The sequence below is a fragment of the Fringilla coelebs genome (genome assembly GCF_963513975.1).
Source record: "Fringilla coelebs genome assembly, chromosome: 8".
Taxonomy (NCBI): domain Eukaryota; kingdom Metazoa; phylum Chordata; class Aves; order Passeriformes; family Fringillidae; genus Fringilla; species Fringilla coelebs.
In genome coordinates this window covers 23,211,814-23,230,750 of record NC_140066.1, presented here as the reverse complement: position 1 = coordinate 23,230,750, position 18,937 = coordinate 23,211,814, and the positions used below count along the sequence as shown (strand labels likewise).

General features: G+C 58.1%; 1 protein-coding gene across 2 annotated transcripts; it reads left to right on the top strand.

Moving 5' to 3' along the window:
* The first annotated feature begins 237 nt into the window (after positions 1–237).
* PPRC1 (PPARG related coactivator 1) lies at positions 238–14,303 on the top strand. Of its 2 annotated transcripts, none has more exons than XM_084210062.1 (14): positions 238–393; positions 4,190–4,333; positions 4,476–4,631; positions 5,021–5,137; positions 5,510–8,246; positions 8,661–8,714; positions 9,084–9,144; positions 9,494–9,579; positions 9,747–10,545; positions 12,705–12,878; positions 13,045–13,108; positions 13,325–13,446; positions 13,582–13,733; positions 14,036–14,303. In XM_084210062.1, exons 1-14 carry the CDS (start codon positions 253–255, stop codon positions 14,137–14,139), a joined length of 4,911 nt encoding a protein of 1,636 aa, XP_084066188.1. In that variant the 5' UTR covers positions 238–252; the 3' UTR covers positions 14,140–14,303. The 2 variants fall into 2 exon arrangements, with proteins under 2 accessions (XP_084066188.1, XP_084066189.1); XM_084210063.1 differs by having other exon boundaries at positions 256–393; positions 4,205–4,333.
* The last annotated feature ends 4,634 nt before the right edge of the window (positions 14,304–18,937 follow it).

The window sequence follows — 18,937 nt, the reverse complement described above, 5'->3', positions numbered from 1 at the left end:
CGCCCGCCGCACCGATGGCGGCGAAGCCCGAAGGTCTGCCCGCCCTCAAGATGGCCGCCCGCGCTGCCGAGGCCGGGCGCCCCCTCAGGCTTGTGCCCGCCTCTCGGCGCGCGGCCAGCGGCGAAAGGGTGCGCTCCCGGCGTGCCGCGCGCGGGAGGGGCGGCGCGGGGGTCGCCGGGAGCTGTAGTCCGGGATCGGTGGTGGTCACGTGGCGCTCTCGGCAGTGGCCGCGCAGGGAGCAGAGGCGCCAAGATGGCGGCGCGGCGGGGCGGAGCGGTGTCCGCCGCCAACGGGGCCGGGGCCGGTGGCGCTGCCGCTGCGGCCGCTCCGCGGGGCCTGGCGAGCGGCGGAGCTCTGCGCGAGTCGCCTTTCCGCGCCGGCAGCCCCCTGCAGGTAAAGGGCGGCGGGGTGCGGCGGGCCGCGCCGTGACACGTGGAGGCCGGGCGCGGCTCCCGCGGCGGCTGCACCACGTGTGCCGGAGCGGGCCCGCCGCACCGGCGGCAGGCGGGAGTCGCAGCACGGGCCAGCGGCGCCTCCGCTGGTCCCGGAGTGGGGTGCCCTTTCTATGGGTGGGGAATGGGGTGCCCGCAGCTCTCCCGCCGGCGTGGGGCGTCGGCGCGGGGAGATTACGGGGTTAGAGGGGCCGCACCACGGCCACGGGACCCGGCGAGACGGGTGGCTTGGTGTCCCCTTCAGGAGATGTCACCCCGGCCTTGGTAGGGGGAGACAGGGGGATGCCGCTCGGGTCATTTCCCCGCGGTCCCTCCATCCCGGCGCTGCTCTCTGCCACCTGCGGCCGCGCTGGGGCTGGCGAGGTTTGGGACCCCGACACAGGAGCTCTGGTTGCAGAACGTGGCCCGGGCCGGGAGAGGTTCCCCCAGCCGTACCGAGAGCTTATTCACTGGAAGCGGAGCTTTATCCCTAGCAAGAGGTTCCAGCGCCGGGGCAGGTGTGGGGCCCGGCGCTGTCGCTGTCACCGGCTCCGGTGGGCGCCTGCCGGGGCTGGGCTGGGTGCGGGTGCCCTGCTGTCTGGACGGGAAGCGCGGGGATGGCAGCACCCCAGGAGGGGACGCGGAGGCACCTGCGTTGTGCGTTTGTCGGGATTTTTTTGGGAAAAGCCCTAGGCTTCTGTCTCCGTCAGGGTCCTCCTGTGTGGCTGAGGGGCTGAGGGGCTGCGGGGGGAACCCCCCCATCCCGACCCCGGGCTGGAGGACGCCAAGCCCGTCTCGCCCCTCCCCGACGCGAGCAGAGTGGGCTGCGTATGAGGGAAGAGAGGTGTGTTCCCGCCTGGTGCTTCCCGAAAGCAGCAGAGGAATCCAGGGAGCATCCTCTGGCTGTGCCGCGGTGGCCGGGCGGAGCCCCCCGGCTTCCCGGGCTTACCCCGCGCCCTTGCCGGCAGCTCCGGCGCTGTAAGAGCAGCCTTGGCAGCCAGCCGGGGGCCATGGCCGCCCTGTGCTCGGGGCGTAGCCGCAGCACGCCGGGCACACGTGTCAGCAGCGGCCTGCGGGTGGCCTCCGTTGTCCCTTCCGGGGAGCAGAGCAGCGAGCGCACTGTACCCTGCGCCGGGTGGGTGCCGGAGGAGTTGGTGGCCTCGCTTAGACTGTGTCCATTGTAAGCAGTTAGCTCCAGTCCCGGTACCCCGCGTGCCCAAAGACCACTCTGGGGCTGTGGGCATCCTCCCTTCTCCCCGGCAGTGCTGGTTGCTTGGGCACAGCGTGGCCAGAGACGAAGCCTGTCCTTGAACATTCTCGTGACCCTCTTCCCTGCAGCGCTGCTTAAAGCAAACACAGGGAGCTGTGAAAGAAGGCACGGCGGGTTCCCCCCTTCCCTCCGGGCTAGGAGTGACAGGGGTCTCTGGCAGGGAGGAGAGCGGGCAGGGACGCTGGAGCAGGCTGGGCTGGTTCGTACCCCCGCCCCGACGCACAAGCGATGCTCAAGTGATGAGGGCGGCAGGAGGTGCCCGTCCCCAGGTGGATCAAAGGGAATCCTGGGGGAACACAGCCCAGGCCGGTGACTCACGGCTGTGAGACTCCTTGTTGCAAGGCGCTGAGTCAAGGGAGTCGAGAAAAGCATGGGAGATTGCCCGCCCTCCCTCCCGGGCTGCGGGCAGGAGCCACAGGAAGAGGCCATTTGAGTGGGAGGGTTTTACTTCCCTCCCTCCTAATGTCCAGCACTGATCACAGCTGGAAACCTTTTATTACATGTTTTCTTGGGGGAGAGCCTCCCTGTGGCCAGATGGGCAGGGCTGTGCAGCCCCGGGGTGTCCTTCGGATCCCTTTGCCATCTACAGGCAGAGGTCAGATGGTCCCCGCGTCCCTGGGCTGCTGATGCTCCATCATGCTGGCTCCTTCGGTGGCCCGGGTACCTCTGCCTGCCGGTCACCGCTGACTCAGGGTTGCGCTCCGGGGCTGGGCGTGTGAGCCTGGATGTCCTCCCAGTATCTGCGCGAGGATTGGTCGGGAATCGCAGCCAGGCTGCGCCTAGAGGGCTGCCAGCAAGCTCAGCGCTGCGCTCTGACCAGCAGCCAGCACCGGCAAGGGAGGGGACTGGACATGCTGGGCAGGAAAACTGCACTAAAACTGCTCCATAGCCTGATCTCTATGGTGGGGTGGAGTGGTGTCCTGGTGTCACTGGTGGGCTCCTCTTCCAGGCAGAGGGCCCTGGAACAGGCTCTGGGCTGGCAAGCCCCAAACCACTGTAGACTCCTGGTCCTTTGGGATGTCAGGTCACAGACTGGGGGAATTTGGGATAGGTAGCTTCGGGGTATTGCTGTGGGTGTCCTGGCTTTGATTCCCAGCCTGGTATTGGGCTGCCTGTCTTCTGGGGTTGCACAGGGCTCCTGGCTGTGCTGTGGCTAGCAGTGCCTGCTTAGTCTTATCAGAGGGAGTCTCTGAAGTGCCCCAGGGACCAGGGCCATGTGGCTTTGGTGCTGTTATATTTTAGAAACATCTATTTCGTGAAATGTCTGCTGTCTCTCTGGTGCAGTTTACTGCTTGCTAGAAGAGGATTTCAAAGTATTAGCAGCTTCTCTCTAGGGACAAGGTACAATTTGTTCTGTATGGGCACAGGCTCACGCAAGCTGTGGTACCTGCATGAAGCAGAGGTGAACTGCATCACATGTGCATCCCCCAAGTTTGGCTGTATTCTCACTGTGCTGGTGCTGCTCCAAGGGCAGGAAGGGGGGTTGCAGCCTGCTCCTGGCTAGCTTTGGGAGGGAGGTGTACTCTCCCAGGGCTCTGTCCTTGGTGCCCTTATCTTCCCAGCCTCTATTATCTCTCTGCCTAAGCCCATCTACAAACAGGAATTCGCATCCTGTCTCGTGCCGGTGGTACGCCTGCACTGCTGCTCTGCTCTGTATGTCCTGTGGCTCTGCTCAACTGGGGGCTGCTGCCTCTGCCCTTGCCCAGCATCCTGCTTTTCCTGGCTGTCCTGCAGCATGGTTGTGTGACACCCTGGAGTGCAGTGCAAATACTTTTTTGAAGTTACCCAGGGATCCCTGGAGCATCCAGTTACCCAAGCATCCCCCCTGGCTGGGGGACTGGAAATAATGTGGGGTTGGGTATTTGGAGGAGGAAGAATAACAAAGGTGGTTTGGTTCTGGATTGCAAGCACAGACCATGTCCTCTTGTAGCTTGCAGCAGAGGTATTGGGGTAGGGCTCCAGCAGTGGCAGCTGGCTGCACCCCTCTTGCTGACTCCTGCACTTTTGTTATGAGTTTCGTAATGGTTTTGGGCTTATCTGAAGCACCAACAGCCGGAATTGGAGGAGCGCGTGACAGTCCATGAGGTGGCTGGAGCTGGCCTGTCCCTCCCTGTCCTGCACAACCACTGTGTGATGTTGGGTAGAGCCTGGTGTTTTATCCATTCATCTTTCCCAGTCATGCAGCTGCAGAGTGAATCAGGCAGAAATTTTCGGTGTGGAGGCATCCTGGGTAATTGGAAAGGTCTCGGGCTGAAAGCAGCACAGGCCTTTGTGCAGTGGACTCTCCTGAAAGCAAGGGGGAAGGTCCCCTATGCCCCTTCTGACCTGCAGCTTCGTCCCACCTGCCTCCCCTGCGTGTTCAAGGTGCTGGGGGTGCCCAGCCAGTTTGTAGCACAGGCTGTTCAGAGCCCATGTGTGCTGTGAGGAGATCAGTGCTGGTAGTGGGGTTGTGCAAAGTGTTTACCTGGCTCCCCATGCTCCTCAACAGTGCTTTTCCCTCGAGGACGATGACCTGAACTTAACATCGTTGGATGCAGAAACCATCTTAGAGGCTGAAGAGATCCTAGGGACAATGCAGAACTATCTTGACTCCTCTGTGATCTCCATCATTGAGGATCTTTCTCTGAGCGAGGTGGGAGCTCTCACACAGATGCGGGATGTGGCGGCTGGGCTGGCCTTGGCTGTGGCATGGGTGGGGGTGATGGCAGTGTCCTCAGTGTCCAGGTCTTAGGGCTGTATCCCATCACCCTCTGAGAGCGTCCCTATCCTTGCAGCAGAGCAAGGCCTGCCTGGATGCACAGAATGAACTGTCCCTGCTGACTGCCATCACAGAGATCCTGGACAGCACAGATGATGAGACCTTGTCCCCCTTTGACACCATCATGGATGCAGAGCTGCTGACCTCACCTCGTGAGCGGGAGAATACCTCGGTAAGTTGGGGGGCAGATGCAGCCTGACCCCAGAGCCCATGGGAAGATGCTCAGGCAGGGCTCTGCTAGGTCCTAGCGTGAGGGTGCCCTGAAGCAGTAGGACCCTGGTCCCAAGTACCCTGAGATGTACTCTCATGACAATTCCAATGTGAGAGAAGTGCTCTGGAGGGCCATGCCTCCCCCTTGAGCCTTTATATAGAGCCAGAGATGTGCCAGAGGCTTTGGGGAGCAGCATGTCCCCAGTGGGAGCTGTGTGAAGTGTGGGTAAAAGGGCTGTTTGCTCTTGGTCTTTGTGGGGTGAAGTGTATGGGCACTGTGGGGCTGGGGGTGGCCTGTCCCCTCCAGCAGCATAGACCTGCCACTGTCTGATCTTCTGTCTGTCTTTCTAGTTTCAGAAGTTTCTCACCTTATCCCGCCCATTGCTGGAGTGTGAGAGCCCTACCCTGGAACAGCCTAAGGCTCTCAGGCCTCTCAGCAGCAGCAGCAGTGTCTCTGTGGCTGTGAAGGTGAGCAGCTGAGCAGGGCAAGCTGAAGCAGCAGTGTTGGGGTGGTGCTGGGATAACTGCCTCTGCTGCAGCCCCCAGCCCCGGCCTTCCCTCCTGGCATGGGCATCCTTTCCCTGAGAGGATGTTTTGCAAGGCACCAGTGGCAGTGGGAGCAGGGTCTGCCTCACGTGGTGGGTGCCAGGGACTGGGGATGCTCCCATAGGAGTGTCAGATTTCCAGCTCTGTTGTGTTTTACCGGGCAGGTCAGATGTGTCCCAGCTTTTTGTCTGCCATGGGGCTTTGCTGTAGAGTTGCAGCAGACCCAGTTGGCTGTCCTGGGGGAGTGCTGCTAAAAGCCCAGGAACTGATGTTTGCTGTGGTCCCCCTTCCCAGACTGACACAGATGTGGCCTGGGACCGTGCTACTCATAGCCTTGAGGACCCAGTACTGCCAAAGAAGCAAGTCTGCAGTACCCCGAGAGTGGAGAGGAAGGTGGGCTGGCATCGAACCCGAGAGCAGCCCCTGCCACAGCGCAGTGATGGGGAGGAAGAAGAGGAAGAGGCTGCCTTGAGCCTGGAGCTAGACAGAAGCATGGAAGCTGTGAATTTCTGTGTGAGCAAGGCAGGGGTGGCGCTGGAGGAGCATGAAGACCCCTGCATCATCAACACAGGTGACGTATCCCTGAGTGAGCTGGTGAAGTCTATGCACCCCTACTGCCTGCCCACCTTCACTGTGTGCCTGGACCCTGACACAGAGCCTGTGGCCAAGGAGCTTCTGAGCAGTCCTGTCTTGCTGGAAATAGTGCCTGGAGAGGGAGAGAGTGTGGAGATCCCTGTGGTTCTGCAGCCTTTGACTCCCAACTCCCCTGACCTGGAGCCCCAGCTCCTGGGAGTAGAGGAGACGACCAGGCAGTCAATCCCAGAAGATCGTGGGGAGCTGCCAGGACCTCCAGCCCAGGAAAATGGGTTGGAAGAGGAGAAAGAGGAAAAACTTCCTGGGAAGGAGCCTTCATGCACTACCCCAGAGGCCACCCCCCCACTGGAGACAGCAGCATCTGGAGTCTCAGGTCCCAACAGCTCCTCGCACAGCACAGAAGCCCCAGCAGGTGGAAAACGTGAATGCTCTGAGAAGGGACGGGGCCGTGAGAGAGCAAGGAAGAGTCGGAAAAAGAAAGCAGAGGAGGACCAAAGCAAGCAGGCCAGGCCTGGCAGGGACTGCGTAGCCCAACGGCTCCGTTCCACTGGCTCTGGACAGCCCCATGTCCAGCCAGCCATCAGCCGGCAGCGGGCAGAGTGTCCCTCTGTTCAGGTCTCAGACTTCCTGGCACAGCAGCTGGAGCGAGCCAGGAAGGAGGGGCAGATGGAACTGCATGCTGAGCGGGCACCTCGGCCCCGGGGCAGGCCTCAGAGCACAGCAGGGACCTTGCTGCCCAAGAAGGTGAAGCCGGAGCTGCAGAAGGAGCCAGCACCAGAAATCGTGAATGTGGCCCTGGAGAAAAACAAGACTCTGATGTCCCTGGAGAAGACTGCACCAAGCATGGAGGGGCAGCCAGCAGCTGCATGTCCCAGCCTGACAGACCGGGCTGAGGGCCAGGGAGATGCACAGCCATCTGCTGGACAGAGCAGTGGGGTCTCGGAGGCTGCCTCTCAGTTCCCAGAGCAAGGTGTTGGGCTGGAACCTGCCCAGAGGCTGCCAGCAGCAGAGCCGAGTGAGAGCCTGCCTAAGGAAGCCAAACCCAAGGCCCTGAGCCTGCGTGAGTACCGCATCCGCATGCTGCACCGTCAGCCCAGCACAGGTGGCAGCCAGGAAGGCAAGAAGCAAGTGGCCAGCAAGTGGCCCAGTGTCCCCGAGCCTCCGACAGAGCTGGCGGAGATCCCCTGCCTGGTGTCACCCATGCGCTCTGCCACCGAGACAGACAGTGCTCAGAAGGGACCAGACAAACCCACCAGCCCTGCTGCTGTTCCTTCTGCCAGCAAAGCTCCCACTGCTCTGACTTCAGCCCCAGCACCTGCCACAGCTCCACCACCGCCATCAACACCAATGCCTTTTGTCGCACCAAACGTGCCCCCAGCTGCTGGGGTGGCCCCCACTGGGATGCCACCAGCCTCTGCCGGTGCTTATGCCCTTTACCCACCAGTGCCTTCCTGGCCCTGCTTCAGCCCGCAGCCCATGGGCTGCCATGGTTTGCCCCCACCACCCAGTGCCAGCTCCTCCAGTACTTTTCACGTGGTGCCTGGCCTCCCGCCTCCAGCCATGGCCTGGCCCCCTCCACCTTTGCCACCCCCGCCTCCATTTGGCCCAGGCGGCCCCTATGCCCCAGTTGGGTGGGCACCACCATCCTACTGGCCTGGAATCCCTGTGCCACCTCCGGTGCCTTCCCTTGCGTACAGGGACCCCGGAGCAGCAGTGCAGGCCACCACTGCCTTCCCAGCTGGCAGCCACCCTGGTACAGCCCCTCTGCATGGGCAGTCTCCTGCTGCCCCTGTGCTCAGCTGCCCAGAGCCACCAGCCTTCCCTGCCCAGTCACCTGCTGCCCCAGCCAGCGAGATGGGGCCTGCAGGTGGCCCGGCCAGGCCGGCAGCTGGCAGGGTGTCAGATCCCAGGAGGCAGGCACGGCTGGCAGGAGAGAGCTCCCTCCCCAAGGCCCCTCTGGCTCCAGCCCCAGCCCAGCCCCTGTCAGCCCCCTCAGCTGCCGCTGCCCAGCCCAACAGGGTCCCTCCTGCAGTGCCAGTCCCCCAGGCTGTCCCCACCCAGCCTCTGGAGGAGTCCCAAGCTGCAACTCCCAACCAGCTCCCAAAGGCCCCCCCAGCTGCCATCTGCTGCCAAGCAGAGGTGTCTCCTACCCCTGTTGGGGAGTCCCCTGGCACCCACGCCATGGAGACGGCTGTAGGGCCAGGGAAGGAGACAGCCGAGAAAGCCCTGTTGGAGCCCAAGGGAGCTGCTGGGCAGGAGGTGCCTGGCCAAAAATCCACCTCCCAGGCTGTGGCACCACCACGGAAAGCAGGTCGAGAGAGCAGCCTTCCCACCAAGGCACCCACTGTGCGGCCATGGAGGCACCAGCCACTCCTCAGCCCAGCCCAGCCCAGAGACAGCAGCAAGGACATTGTGCAAGCCTTCATCAGCGAGATCGGTGAGTGGGAGGGCTGCAGGATGCTGGGTTGAGTGTCAGCAGCCAGCAAGGCTGCAGTGCTGCCAGCAGCCTGGGTAGCAGGACCGGTTCCTGGCACTTCTGGGGATGAGGGTGGCAAAGTCATGCCCACAGGCTTGCAGTCTCTTCCCAGTACTCTGCTAGGATGTTGCCTACAATGAATGGTCTGGGCTGGCTGTCTTGAAACTACTTCCTTCTGAGACTGCAGAGCTGGGTGCTCCTGTCCTTGCGGGAGACACACAGCTGCTGCAGGCTCTGTTACTGGCTTTTCCTCCCCAGTGCTTGTCCCACCATCCAGGGAGGCTGATGCAGGGGGAGAATGGGGTTGGGGTGCACCACTGTAGTGCTGGGGGAATTCTAGCTGATCTGACTTGCTGTGCTTTCTCCCTGGCCCAGGGATTGAAGCCACCGACCTGTCCAGCCTGCTGGAGCAGTTTGAGAAGTCTGAAGGTGCGGATCTGGCATGCCATCCCCTGCAGGGCTCCCTCCGTGCCATGCTGGCCTCCCTGGGCTGTCCATGCTCCCTGTGTCAGGGTGGTAGTGGGAGGGCTGTGATGCTGCTGCCTGTGGGCTCATGTTACCCTGCCTGGGTGTTTTGTCCTGCGACTGTCTCTGCCTCCATCTCCTTGGCCTGTGGACGTATCTGGGGGTCCCCATGGCAACCAAAGGGGTGGTGAAGAGTCTGTGAAGGAAAAAGGATGTGCAGCTCCTATCTTCAGGGAGCTGGGTTTCAGATGCCAAGCTGTTCCTGGGGTGCTTTGTTGACCCTGTCCTTCAGCCCTTCTTGTTGCCACTCTCACCTACCTCTTCTCTTTTCAGCCAAGAAGGAGGAAACTCCTGTACATCCCCCTGAGGAAAGGCAGCTGACAGGGAGCTCTGGGTGAGTAGCAAGACCTTGGCAGCTGGTGCCCAGCATGGAGCCCAGCAGAGCAAGGACACAGGGCAGCTTTCAGTCCTGGCAGGATTTGAAGTGTGCTGGGGCTGTGTCCATTGGCCCAGGAGGGGCTGAGCTTGTTGCTGGACTGGGACAGAACTGGCACTTAGGGGGGAAAATTGGGACAAGCGGTGATGGGTATGACCAGGCTGTACATGTTTTATCCTTGCAGCTCTCTTGGATCCTCTGTCCTCATGAACTGGCCAGTGGGTCAGATTGAGTGGGTGCCCCAGCTGTGGGAAGTGGGGCTGGGCTTTACTTGCTGTGTTTGACAAAGCTCTCTTCCCATTCTCAGGCCTGAGACCCAGCAGGAAGCACCATCCCAGCAGGACAGGAAGCCCCCAGATGGCCTGCAGGCCTCTGAGCTGGCCAATGTGGCAGGTAAAGAATACTTGGGACAAGGGAGGGTAGTGTGCCATGTCGTGGCAGGGCTCTTGTGTGTCTGGGGGGACACCCTGGGGAGTGAGGGGGGCTGGGATATGAGGGAGCCCCAGCCGGGTGAGTTGCAGAAAAGGGCTGCTCTTGTAAGTGTTCTGGTGCTCTCCCAGGCCTCACGCCCCCAGCGACACCTCCTCACCAGCTCTGGAAGCCTTTGCCTGCTGTCTCACTGCTGGCCAAGACCAAGTCACCTGGGTCCATGCCCCAGGAAGGGCCCCAGAAGTCAACCAAGCTGATGAAAGCCAAGCCACTGCTCCCAAACAAGATCCAGGTGAAGAGCATGGTGCCCGCCCCTGCCAGCACAGCCCCCAGCCACGTCTGCTCGGGAGACCACGACTACTGCATCCTGGGTGCACCGCAGCCCGAGAGCAGCAATATCCCTGGCACGCAGCCCCCTGCCGAAGGTGGCTCCCGCTGGAATGTCAAACACCACCGGGACATCACTATCAAACCCATCTCCTCCTTAACCAAACGGACGCTGGACCAACCTGAGCCCACCCCACCAGCCCCTAACACCACCAAGGGGCACAGCCCGGAGCCCCTGGGGATGGCCTGCCCAGCTCCCCTGGATTATCGGACTACCATCCCCAACAAGGCCACCACTGCGTGCAGCAGTCCCCCCACCTCAGTGCTCCTGTCTCCAGCTGCATCCCCCTGCCGGGACCAGGAGGTGCAGACTCACAGTGCTCAGCCCAACCATGCTGCTGCCAAGAGGTCCCTGCGCTGCTACCGGAGACCCCAGGACTCACCCAGCCCCTCTACCGACAGCTGGAGGGCTGGCCGGAGCCGTGCCAGCCGTTCTTTCAGCTCCAGTTCGGATGGAGCTAGCGAGTCCTCATCTTCATCTTCATCCTCGTCCTCCCGATCCCGGTCACGGTCGCTCTCCCCACCTCCCAAGCGGTGGCGAAGGTAAGCAGTGGATTGTTGCTTGCTCTTGGGGCAGTGTCTTGGTTTGAAAAGACAGGTGTCTGCTGAGGAGGGCAGGAGCCTCTCTTGAAATTGAAAACGTAAACTCCCTCCCTACAAATTATCAGAATTTTGAAATCAAGGGGCTCTCAGGCAAAGATAAGGGAATAGGATTAACAGTTCTTTACTAGGAAAATTAAAATAAAAATGCAGTAATACAAAAAACCACTGACAGAGTCAGAATACAACCTGATTAAATGGTGGCTGCCATCCTCTGGAGTGACAGGTGTGGTTCTGTTGAAGCAGTGATCCTGTAGAAGGGCATCGTTTTCCTCTGAAGGTCCAGTGGCGGTGTAGATGGGCCTGGTCTTCCTCTGGGAATCCTGTGGAAAAAGGCTCCCCTGGGTTTCCAAATACCAGATTTTTCTTTAGGTAGGAATGCTTGGCTCCTCCCCCTGGGTGGAGAATCTCACAATGGGATGATGTAATTTTATGCAGGGAGAGTCAATGGCCCATTAACTGAAGATATTTCCCTGGATGGAGGATGGGTCATAGAAGAGATAAAGAAAACTGTCCCACCTGGTTTTAACAGCTGGCCCATTAACCAAGGATCTGCCCCCCCCAACACCGGAGTTATGAGGGATGGACAATGGAAGAGATAAAGAACACTGCTCCACCTGGTTTCAACAGGTGGTGATAGAATAGCTACTTCTGGTTACATCTTTCATTGCAACCTAAGACAGGCAGTTGTCCAGTGGCCGGTCTTTTGCAAGAGCCCAGGCACGTCCTTATGGTCCTGCTAGATGGCTGGATTTGATGCTTTTGTCCTTGTGGCCCTTCTGAAGAGATGTTTGGCTCACAGAGAGTGGGGAAGCTGCAGCAACACCCTGCCCATCCAGTTTTGGCTGAAGCCCATATCTGGGCCCATATGCCTGCAAAGCCACCACTGAGCCAGACTTCCTTACTCCTTCAGGAACACCCAAACCATGTTACAAGTCCTTAGCTGCATCTTTGCTTTTGGATGCTTTTTCTGGAGTATTATAGCAGGTGTTCATATTTGTGCTGTGGGGCTGCTGCAGCCCTTGGTATAGAAATGAGGGGAGCCACGGTGGAGTTCCCCAGGGAGCTGCCAGAGGCAAGCAGGGGAAAAACCTGTCTGGCTTGGCTGCCTCAGGGGCTCCCTGTTCTCCTTATGCAGGAAAGTGGGACACCTTGGACTCTGTGGGATGCATTTCTTTCAGAGTACTTGTGCATTTGAGTGATGTGCAGCCTGTCCCAATTGGGCTGGGAGGTGGTGAAAGGTTTCTCCTTCTGTTGTTCTCTTGGTGTTCAGCTGGTTCTGGAATGTCCCTGGGCATGAGGGGCCTGTCCAACCAAGACCTCTTCACTGATAGCCAGTAAATGCAGAGGCTGGAGCTAGAAAGGGCAGGTATAAAAGTGCCATGTTCTGTGGATGTGCAGCTTGGGGATTGTGAAGCAACACGTCCAGCTTGGCCTTCCAGCAAATCAGCTGGCCTTGTGCTGGAAAATGTCCCCATGTACTCTGCCACCCTGACTTGCTGTCTTCCAGGAGAATGTGGCATAGGAATATGTGGCAGAGCCAAGCAGCATGCCCTGCCAGACCTGGGTTTGCTCATGGCAGGACCACCTATGGCCAGCATGTCTGGAGAGGGACTGTGCTCCTGGCTGGAGGCAGCACAGCTTAATCCCAGTTGTGTTTCGGTCTTGCTGTCCTTAAGCTTTCCCTGCTGCTGGAGAAGCTCTTGCAGTCTCTTGTTCACATGGCTGTTGAGCACAATGTGGATATAGTGTTGTCCTGTGCATTGTGTGGGGCTCAGCACAGAAGTCCCAGCCCTTTCTGAGCCCTCCCAGGCACAGCCCTATGCTTCACAGTTCCCCCATGACTATTTCTTGCTCTTTGGAAGCTGTGCCTCCTGTGAGCCTGCTCCCTTTTCTCTGTGGCATTGGGAGCCAAATGGAGCAAGTTTTCTGGAATGTTGTTGCTGCCCTGGCAATCTTGGGCAGAGGCTTCCCCATGCTGGGGATGGGTCCTGTCTGAGTGGGATTCTGGGTACCATGGGGACAATGGATATCTTTTTCTACTCTGGAGCCTTATGATACTGGACAAAGGGAGGGCTCAGCTGTATCTCTCCTTCCCCCAGGTACCGCTCAAGATGTTCCCACAGCTCTTCCTCTCGCTCCAGCTGTGGGTCATGTGGCAGGTCCCGGGACAGGTCCTCATCCTCATCATCAACATCCTCCTACTCATCCAGGTCCACATCCCGCAGCCAGTCCCGCTCCCCCTCGCCCCGCGGGAGAAGTAACAGGTGGAGAAGGTGAGTGTGGCCATCCTGCAGGGGTGTGAGCTCTCCCCAGCCCATCTCCCAGCCTTCTGTGGAGGAGGGATGGACCTACTCCTTCAAGATCTCCCTTGTGTTTGGAATCACTCTTCTGACACCCCCATGGTTCCGTAGCTCATGTGTCTGGTTTCTGCCCTGACAGATACAGTTATGATGCACAGGACCACTACCAAAGGCAGAGGATCCTCCAGAAGGAACGTGCAATAGTGAGTGATGGAGGGCTGGGAATCTGGGACTGGAAATTTGAGGGTTCGCAGCCCCTCTGTCGCTTCAGAAACAGAGGGGGTTTCTGCAGGGCTGTGCAGCCTTGCCAGCTGCATTGCTGGGAGGCCCTGGCCAAGGCACAGTGTGGTGGGAGGCCATGCAGGGAGGGTGTTCTGTGCGAGAGGTCCCGCTCATGGATGGGGCATCCCTGCCCGCAGGAGGAGCGGCGAGTTGTGTTTATTGGCAAGATCCCCAGCAGGATGACGCGGTCGGAGCTGCGGCACCGCTTCTCTGTGTTTGGGGACATTGAGGAGTGTACCCTGCATTTCCGCTCCGAGGGGTAAGAGCTGTGGGAAGATGGGGCAGTCCCTTGTCAGGGATGACTCCTCTTGGCCCTTTTCCTGTTACTCAAGGGGATGTTGCAGACCAGGGGGGTACAAACATGACTGTTGCTGCTGATCTCCTCCAATGTCAGGGATAACTATGGCTTTGTCACCTACCGGTATGCTGAGGAAGCCTTCGCTGCCATCGAGAGTGGGCACAAGCTGCGGCGCCCAGACGAGCAGCCCTTCGATCTGTGCTTTGGTGGCCGCAGGCAGTTCTGCAGGAGGAACTATGCTGACTTGGGTGAGTTGCACAACCTCCAAGTTGGGGGTTGGCCTCCCTGGGTCCTTCTCTTCTTTCCAGAGGCATAGGAGTCCCCGTCCTTGGGGTCAGTCAGGATTGGCAGCAGAGCCACATCCAGGAGCTGTCGTGCCCTGAAGGATTGAATGGGGGCTCCCTGTCTCTCCAGCACTGTGTTGGAGGCCGGCCCAACTCTGGGTCTAGAGGCTGGCAGGTGAAACAAGATAAGAAGTTTGCTGTGGGAATGGCCAGAACTGTGCCTGTGTTTCCATGGGCTCAAGACAGCCTCTCTCCATCTCTTCCAGATTCAAACCGTGAGGATTTTGACCCAGCTCCCGTCAAGAGCAAGTTTGACTCCCTGGACTTTGACACTCTGCTGCGGCAGGCACAGCGCAGCCTGCGGAGGTAGCGGCAGGCAAGGCGGAGCACCCGCCCCGACTTTTATACTCAAATACAAAAGGCAAAAAAAGAATGGAGAGAGAGATGAGATTTTTAATAAAATGAAAAAGGAAAAAAATTTGTTTTATAACCAATATTTAAGGAGGATGGGTCATTGGCCTTCAACTGGAGTAGTCCAGGCAAGTGGCAGCCCTGGGCTTGCCCCAGACATATAATAAATATGGATGCCCAAACAGCAGCACTGCCTTGTTTCCTCATTTGCATGGGCTATTCCCAGGTCTGGGCTTAGGCTGTGCCCCCCTCAAGACCCCAGGGACTCTGCCTGTGGTATGGCCCCATGAAATGTTGCACAGGTCGTGGACTGTGCATGGGAGTGGGATGTCTGGGGAGAGTGGGGCAGGACTGAGGTTACTGAGTGTGTGACTGTCACAGTGGCAGACTGCAATGGCCTGGCACGGGGTGACTGCCTCTTTGAGGACCCCTCTGACAGTCTCTTGGGCTCTGCTGGCTGCCGGACTTGGCACCCCGAGGCTCCCAGCCGTTTTGGGGCCACCTGCACTACCCGCAATGGCCACGGGGGGGCAGTGCAAGATCCTCCACCGCCGCTCCCAGCGTGGGCTGGGAACGGGCTCCAGCCCTTGGCCAGAGCTCGGGCAGGGCTCTGCTGGCTCCGAGCCCACGGCCCTGTGTGCCTGTCCCCTTCAAGCCTGCTTCTTGGTATTGCTCCGGCTCGCCAGAAGGAGAGGGGAGACATCTCATCTCTGGGTTTCCCCTGAGGGAGAGGTGTTTGTGTGTCTGCAGAGAGATTACAGCTCTCTGCAGTGGCATGGAGCTTGGCAGGAAAGAATGGCTAGTGGCAGGGAGGGATAGATGATGCCTGTCTAGGCCCTCTCAGTGCACTGCAGCTCATGGAGGAGAGGAGCGATCACACGCAGCCCCCAAGGGAGCATGCTTGGGCCTGCTGCCAAACATCTTTTCTGCTCGCTGCCCTTGTGCTGGCAGTCAGAGAAAAGCCCTGCCTTGGACTGCTCCTGGCCTGAGACAAGCCTGGGGTTCCCTTGCAGGTGGCAGTGCTGACTGGGAATGCTGAGATGGCATCGAGTACCCTGGCTTCAGGACTGGGATATGCTTGGGGTGGGATGCAGTGGCACCTGTTTGAGCCCTCTCTTGGCACACCCTGGATTAGGAAAGTCTGCAGATGCCCATCTGAGCAGTGCATTGCTGGGAGGGTGTGGAGGGAAGTGATGGGCAGGGGATGGACCCCCATCCCATTCCCAGGGTTTTTCATAGTGTTTGGGGTGGGAGGAGGCTGGTCAAAGTCCTTTCAGATCCCTTACTTGGTGGAGGCAGCACCCACTCGAATAGTGTGAGAGCAGGGAGGGGAATAGGGGCAATAAACCCAGGGTGGGGGTTTAGTCAAGTTGATGCTGATGTTGCCACTTGGATCATGTTCAAGGCTCTGAGCCCTTTGTGGCTGTGCCTGGGTGTGTTGCAGCACTCTTACAGACTGGCACTGTGGCTGGAGCCCACCTCCTCTCTTGCTGCTCCCTTAGATGGAGCAAGGTGTTCCTGCCTACACACAGGTGACTTGTGCTGCTGCACTGCTCAGCCCAGGGAGGCCTCCACAGTACCCAGGGATGTGGGGTACAGTAAGGCTGCCTGCAGGTGGGCCCTGAGTGAGCTCCCACCCTGTCCTCTCCTGCCTGGCCCTGGACTTTACAGAAGGGAGGGTCCAAGGACGCAGCTGCAGGCAAGGGTGTGAGTGGGATAGAGGGAGGCAGGCAGGGGGCTGTTAATCAGTAATGCTGTTCTTTTAGGGACATCGAAGGAGAGGGTGACAGCCAGGGCCCAGTGGGGTCTTGTGGGGAGGATGTGTGTCCCTTTCTGTGAGCTCAGCCCCTCTCCTGCCCAGAGCTGCTGGGCCAGTGGTGGTGCTGACCAGCATCTCCCTGGTCTCAGAGCTGCCACGGAGTGGCAGATGTGGATCCAAGAGTTACAGGGAGACTGTCTGTTAAACCAGCTGTGAAAACACTCTCTAGCTGTTGGGTGATTCAGGCCTGAGGAAACTCTTATATGCCTTACAGCTGGGCTTGTTTCTACAAATACTTTAGATGGTCTGAAAGTTTCTTTACAGCCTTTCCTTGTGACTGTGGAGTATCTGAAGAGGCAGGCAGGAGAGGGTAGTGTTATAGGCAAAATGGAGTTGGGCACAGGGGATGTTTGCTCTCAGCAACCCTGGGAGCCCCATAGCATATGCTGTTCCATGGACCTTGGGTGTGTGCATTTGAGCAGCCCTGTGAGCATGGCATCACCCCAAATATGTGCGCTGCTGTCTGTTGCATGAACAAGGCTGTGTCCTCGTGTTCCTACAGCTGGGCTGCACATGGTCCCCTCTCCTTCCACTGCTCCTGTGGGTGAAGAAAGGTAGGGGGTACGAAAGCGTTTGTGTTGCCAAAAGAATTAACACCCTGCTGTTGTGCCCTATAAATCTTCTGAGTGTTAGAAGTTGGCTTTATTCCCCTGTGTTACAGTTTAATGGTTTCCGTTAGCAATAACCTGTCACTGTGTTCTTGATTATTGATTTAAGGTTTGTGGTGGAGGATGTGAGAGTTGCAGAAAGGTGTTTTCCTGCTGTCCAGCTAGTGGCAAAGGCACTGTTGCAAAGAGGAGGCAGGAGCGTGGAAAGCAGTGCACAGCCAGCTTTCTGGAAGCAGGGGTGTGGGGGAAGCTGTCTGGAGAGAACTGGGGACAGTGGCAAGGAGCAGCACTCGGAGCGTATGCTTCGCCCTGGCAGGCAAGCCAAAGGTGAGGAGGAAAAGTGAGGCTTTGTAGGAACCCCAGTTCTGCTGGAAACAAATTGCTTCACCACAGGATAGCCAACCTTCCTCCCACAATCAGCAGCACCCTTTGCTGCCTGCACAAGTGGCTCTGCCCCAGGGTGCAGCAGCCCATGGCTGGGAACCACACAGAGGGTGTTTTCAGAGAGGTCACTAAGCAGAGCTGGGGTTTTCACTCTGTTTCTCTTTAAAGCACTCTCAGCCTTTCCCTTTCTGTTCCTGCTACAGACTCCAGTCTCCAGCAGTTGTCCCTTCCTGCAGCAGGCCCTGTTATCTACAGTCTGATTTTGGAGCAAATCTCTAAGGGATTGATGCTGATATCACATCTTCCTTCTCCCTTTCCCTTTTCATTCTCTCTTGCATTAGTATGTTCTGAACATGATCTCCAAGCTAGAAAACAGCTAGAAGGGCATCCAAATTGGTCTTTCATAGTGGGTAAAACCCACAGGATGAGGGACTTCTGCTCTGTGCATAAGCTGTTTTGGAGCCCACATGCAGAAGGTAGTGGGGCAGCAGGAGACTCTGACAGCAGCACTCCTTGTACATCTCTGCCCAGGGCTGAAGACTGCACAGCCCTTGTCCTCATTGCTTTGCAAAGCTCAACATTTTCTCAGCACAGTCCCATATCCTCAGGAAAGTTTATTCTGGGACCATGGAGCTGGGTGCTGCCAGGTGTGGAGTACCCACATTTCTGTGAGGCGGGTGTGCTTTCCCACACTTAGGATATTCACACTTAAGAAGTTCAGCATATTCATCCTGAAAGCTGACAGGGACCCCTGTGGGCAGAGGTGCCAGGCAGGAACCTGGCTATGGTCCTTGCTGTTGACACCCATTCCTGACCCTGGGACCACCAGTCCTCGAGATTCAGACTTACTCAACATACCCAAGGGCTCAGAGCTCCTGATCCAAACCAGAGATTGCTGCTGTGGCACATCTGGGCCTCCCCAACCTGGGCTCCCTCCACAGGAGCCTCACAGGGGTACGCAGCTCCAGGGTGCCTGCTGAGAGTGGCCATGGCAGTCTGGTGCTGGGATTGATGCAGGTGGGCTCAGAGGAGTCCCAGAGAGCTGGGAGAGGTGCTCACCCCACTTTGGCATGTAGCACCTTCAGGTTTGGGGCTCCCTCACTCTCACCACACTTTCTCTGCTCTCTTACACATTCCTCATCCTAAATCCCTTCCTGCCTCCTTGCAAATAAGCCCTGGAGGTCAGCCAGTGGTTGTGTGTCCTTTAAATCTGTGCTTGTACAGCTGAGAGCCTGGGTTAATACCCCTGTTCCCTCTTACAGCCACTACTGCAGTTACTGTGTGTGCTTGTGTTCATATTGGGAAGTCCTCCAGGGTCACCCTATAGTCCAGTGTCTGCAGCTGGGAGTAAACACGCAATGAACATCATGTTGGTGCCTCTAGTCTGGACACCTGCTCCACTCACCTCACAAAGCAGGTGCTACAAGTGCTTTCTGACTCCTCTCAGAAAAAGACCTGCAGCTGTAACATGCTACAGGAAGCAGGTGGGAAGATTAAGGGACCATTGGTCTGCAGCTTGGCAATAGCAGAGAATTAATGAAAAAAATTACATAAGGTTCTAGAAAATAGATGGGAACTTGGGGAAGTAAAAACCCGAAGCAAAACAAAACAAAAAGGCCCCAATCAAAACCACACACACACAAAAAATGCAACCGCAATTTTTCTGTCAATCTAGGAAAATTCCCTCCTGACCCTAATCTGGCAATAGCATTAAGCCTGATGTGTGAGCAGACCTCTGGGACTGTAATGCTAGGAGCACCAATGCATGAGACCTAGAGCTTGCTTTCAGTTTCCCAAAGGAAGGAAAACCTCAGTACCTTTAGGAGAAAATTAAGAGGGAAATTATATTCTTCATCATCACAATGACCAGCAGAAACCCAGTAGCCTGGGGTAAAGCACCACCTCCTCCAAACACCCTTAGTATTGCTGACTCCTTGGCCAACCTG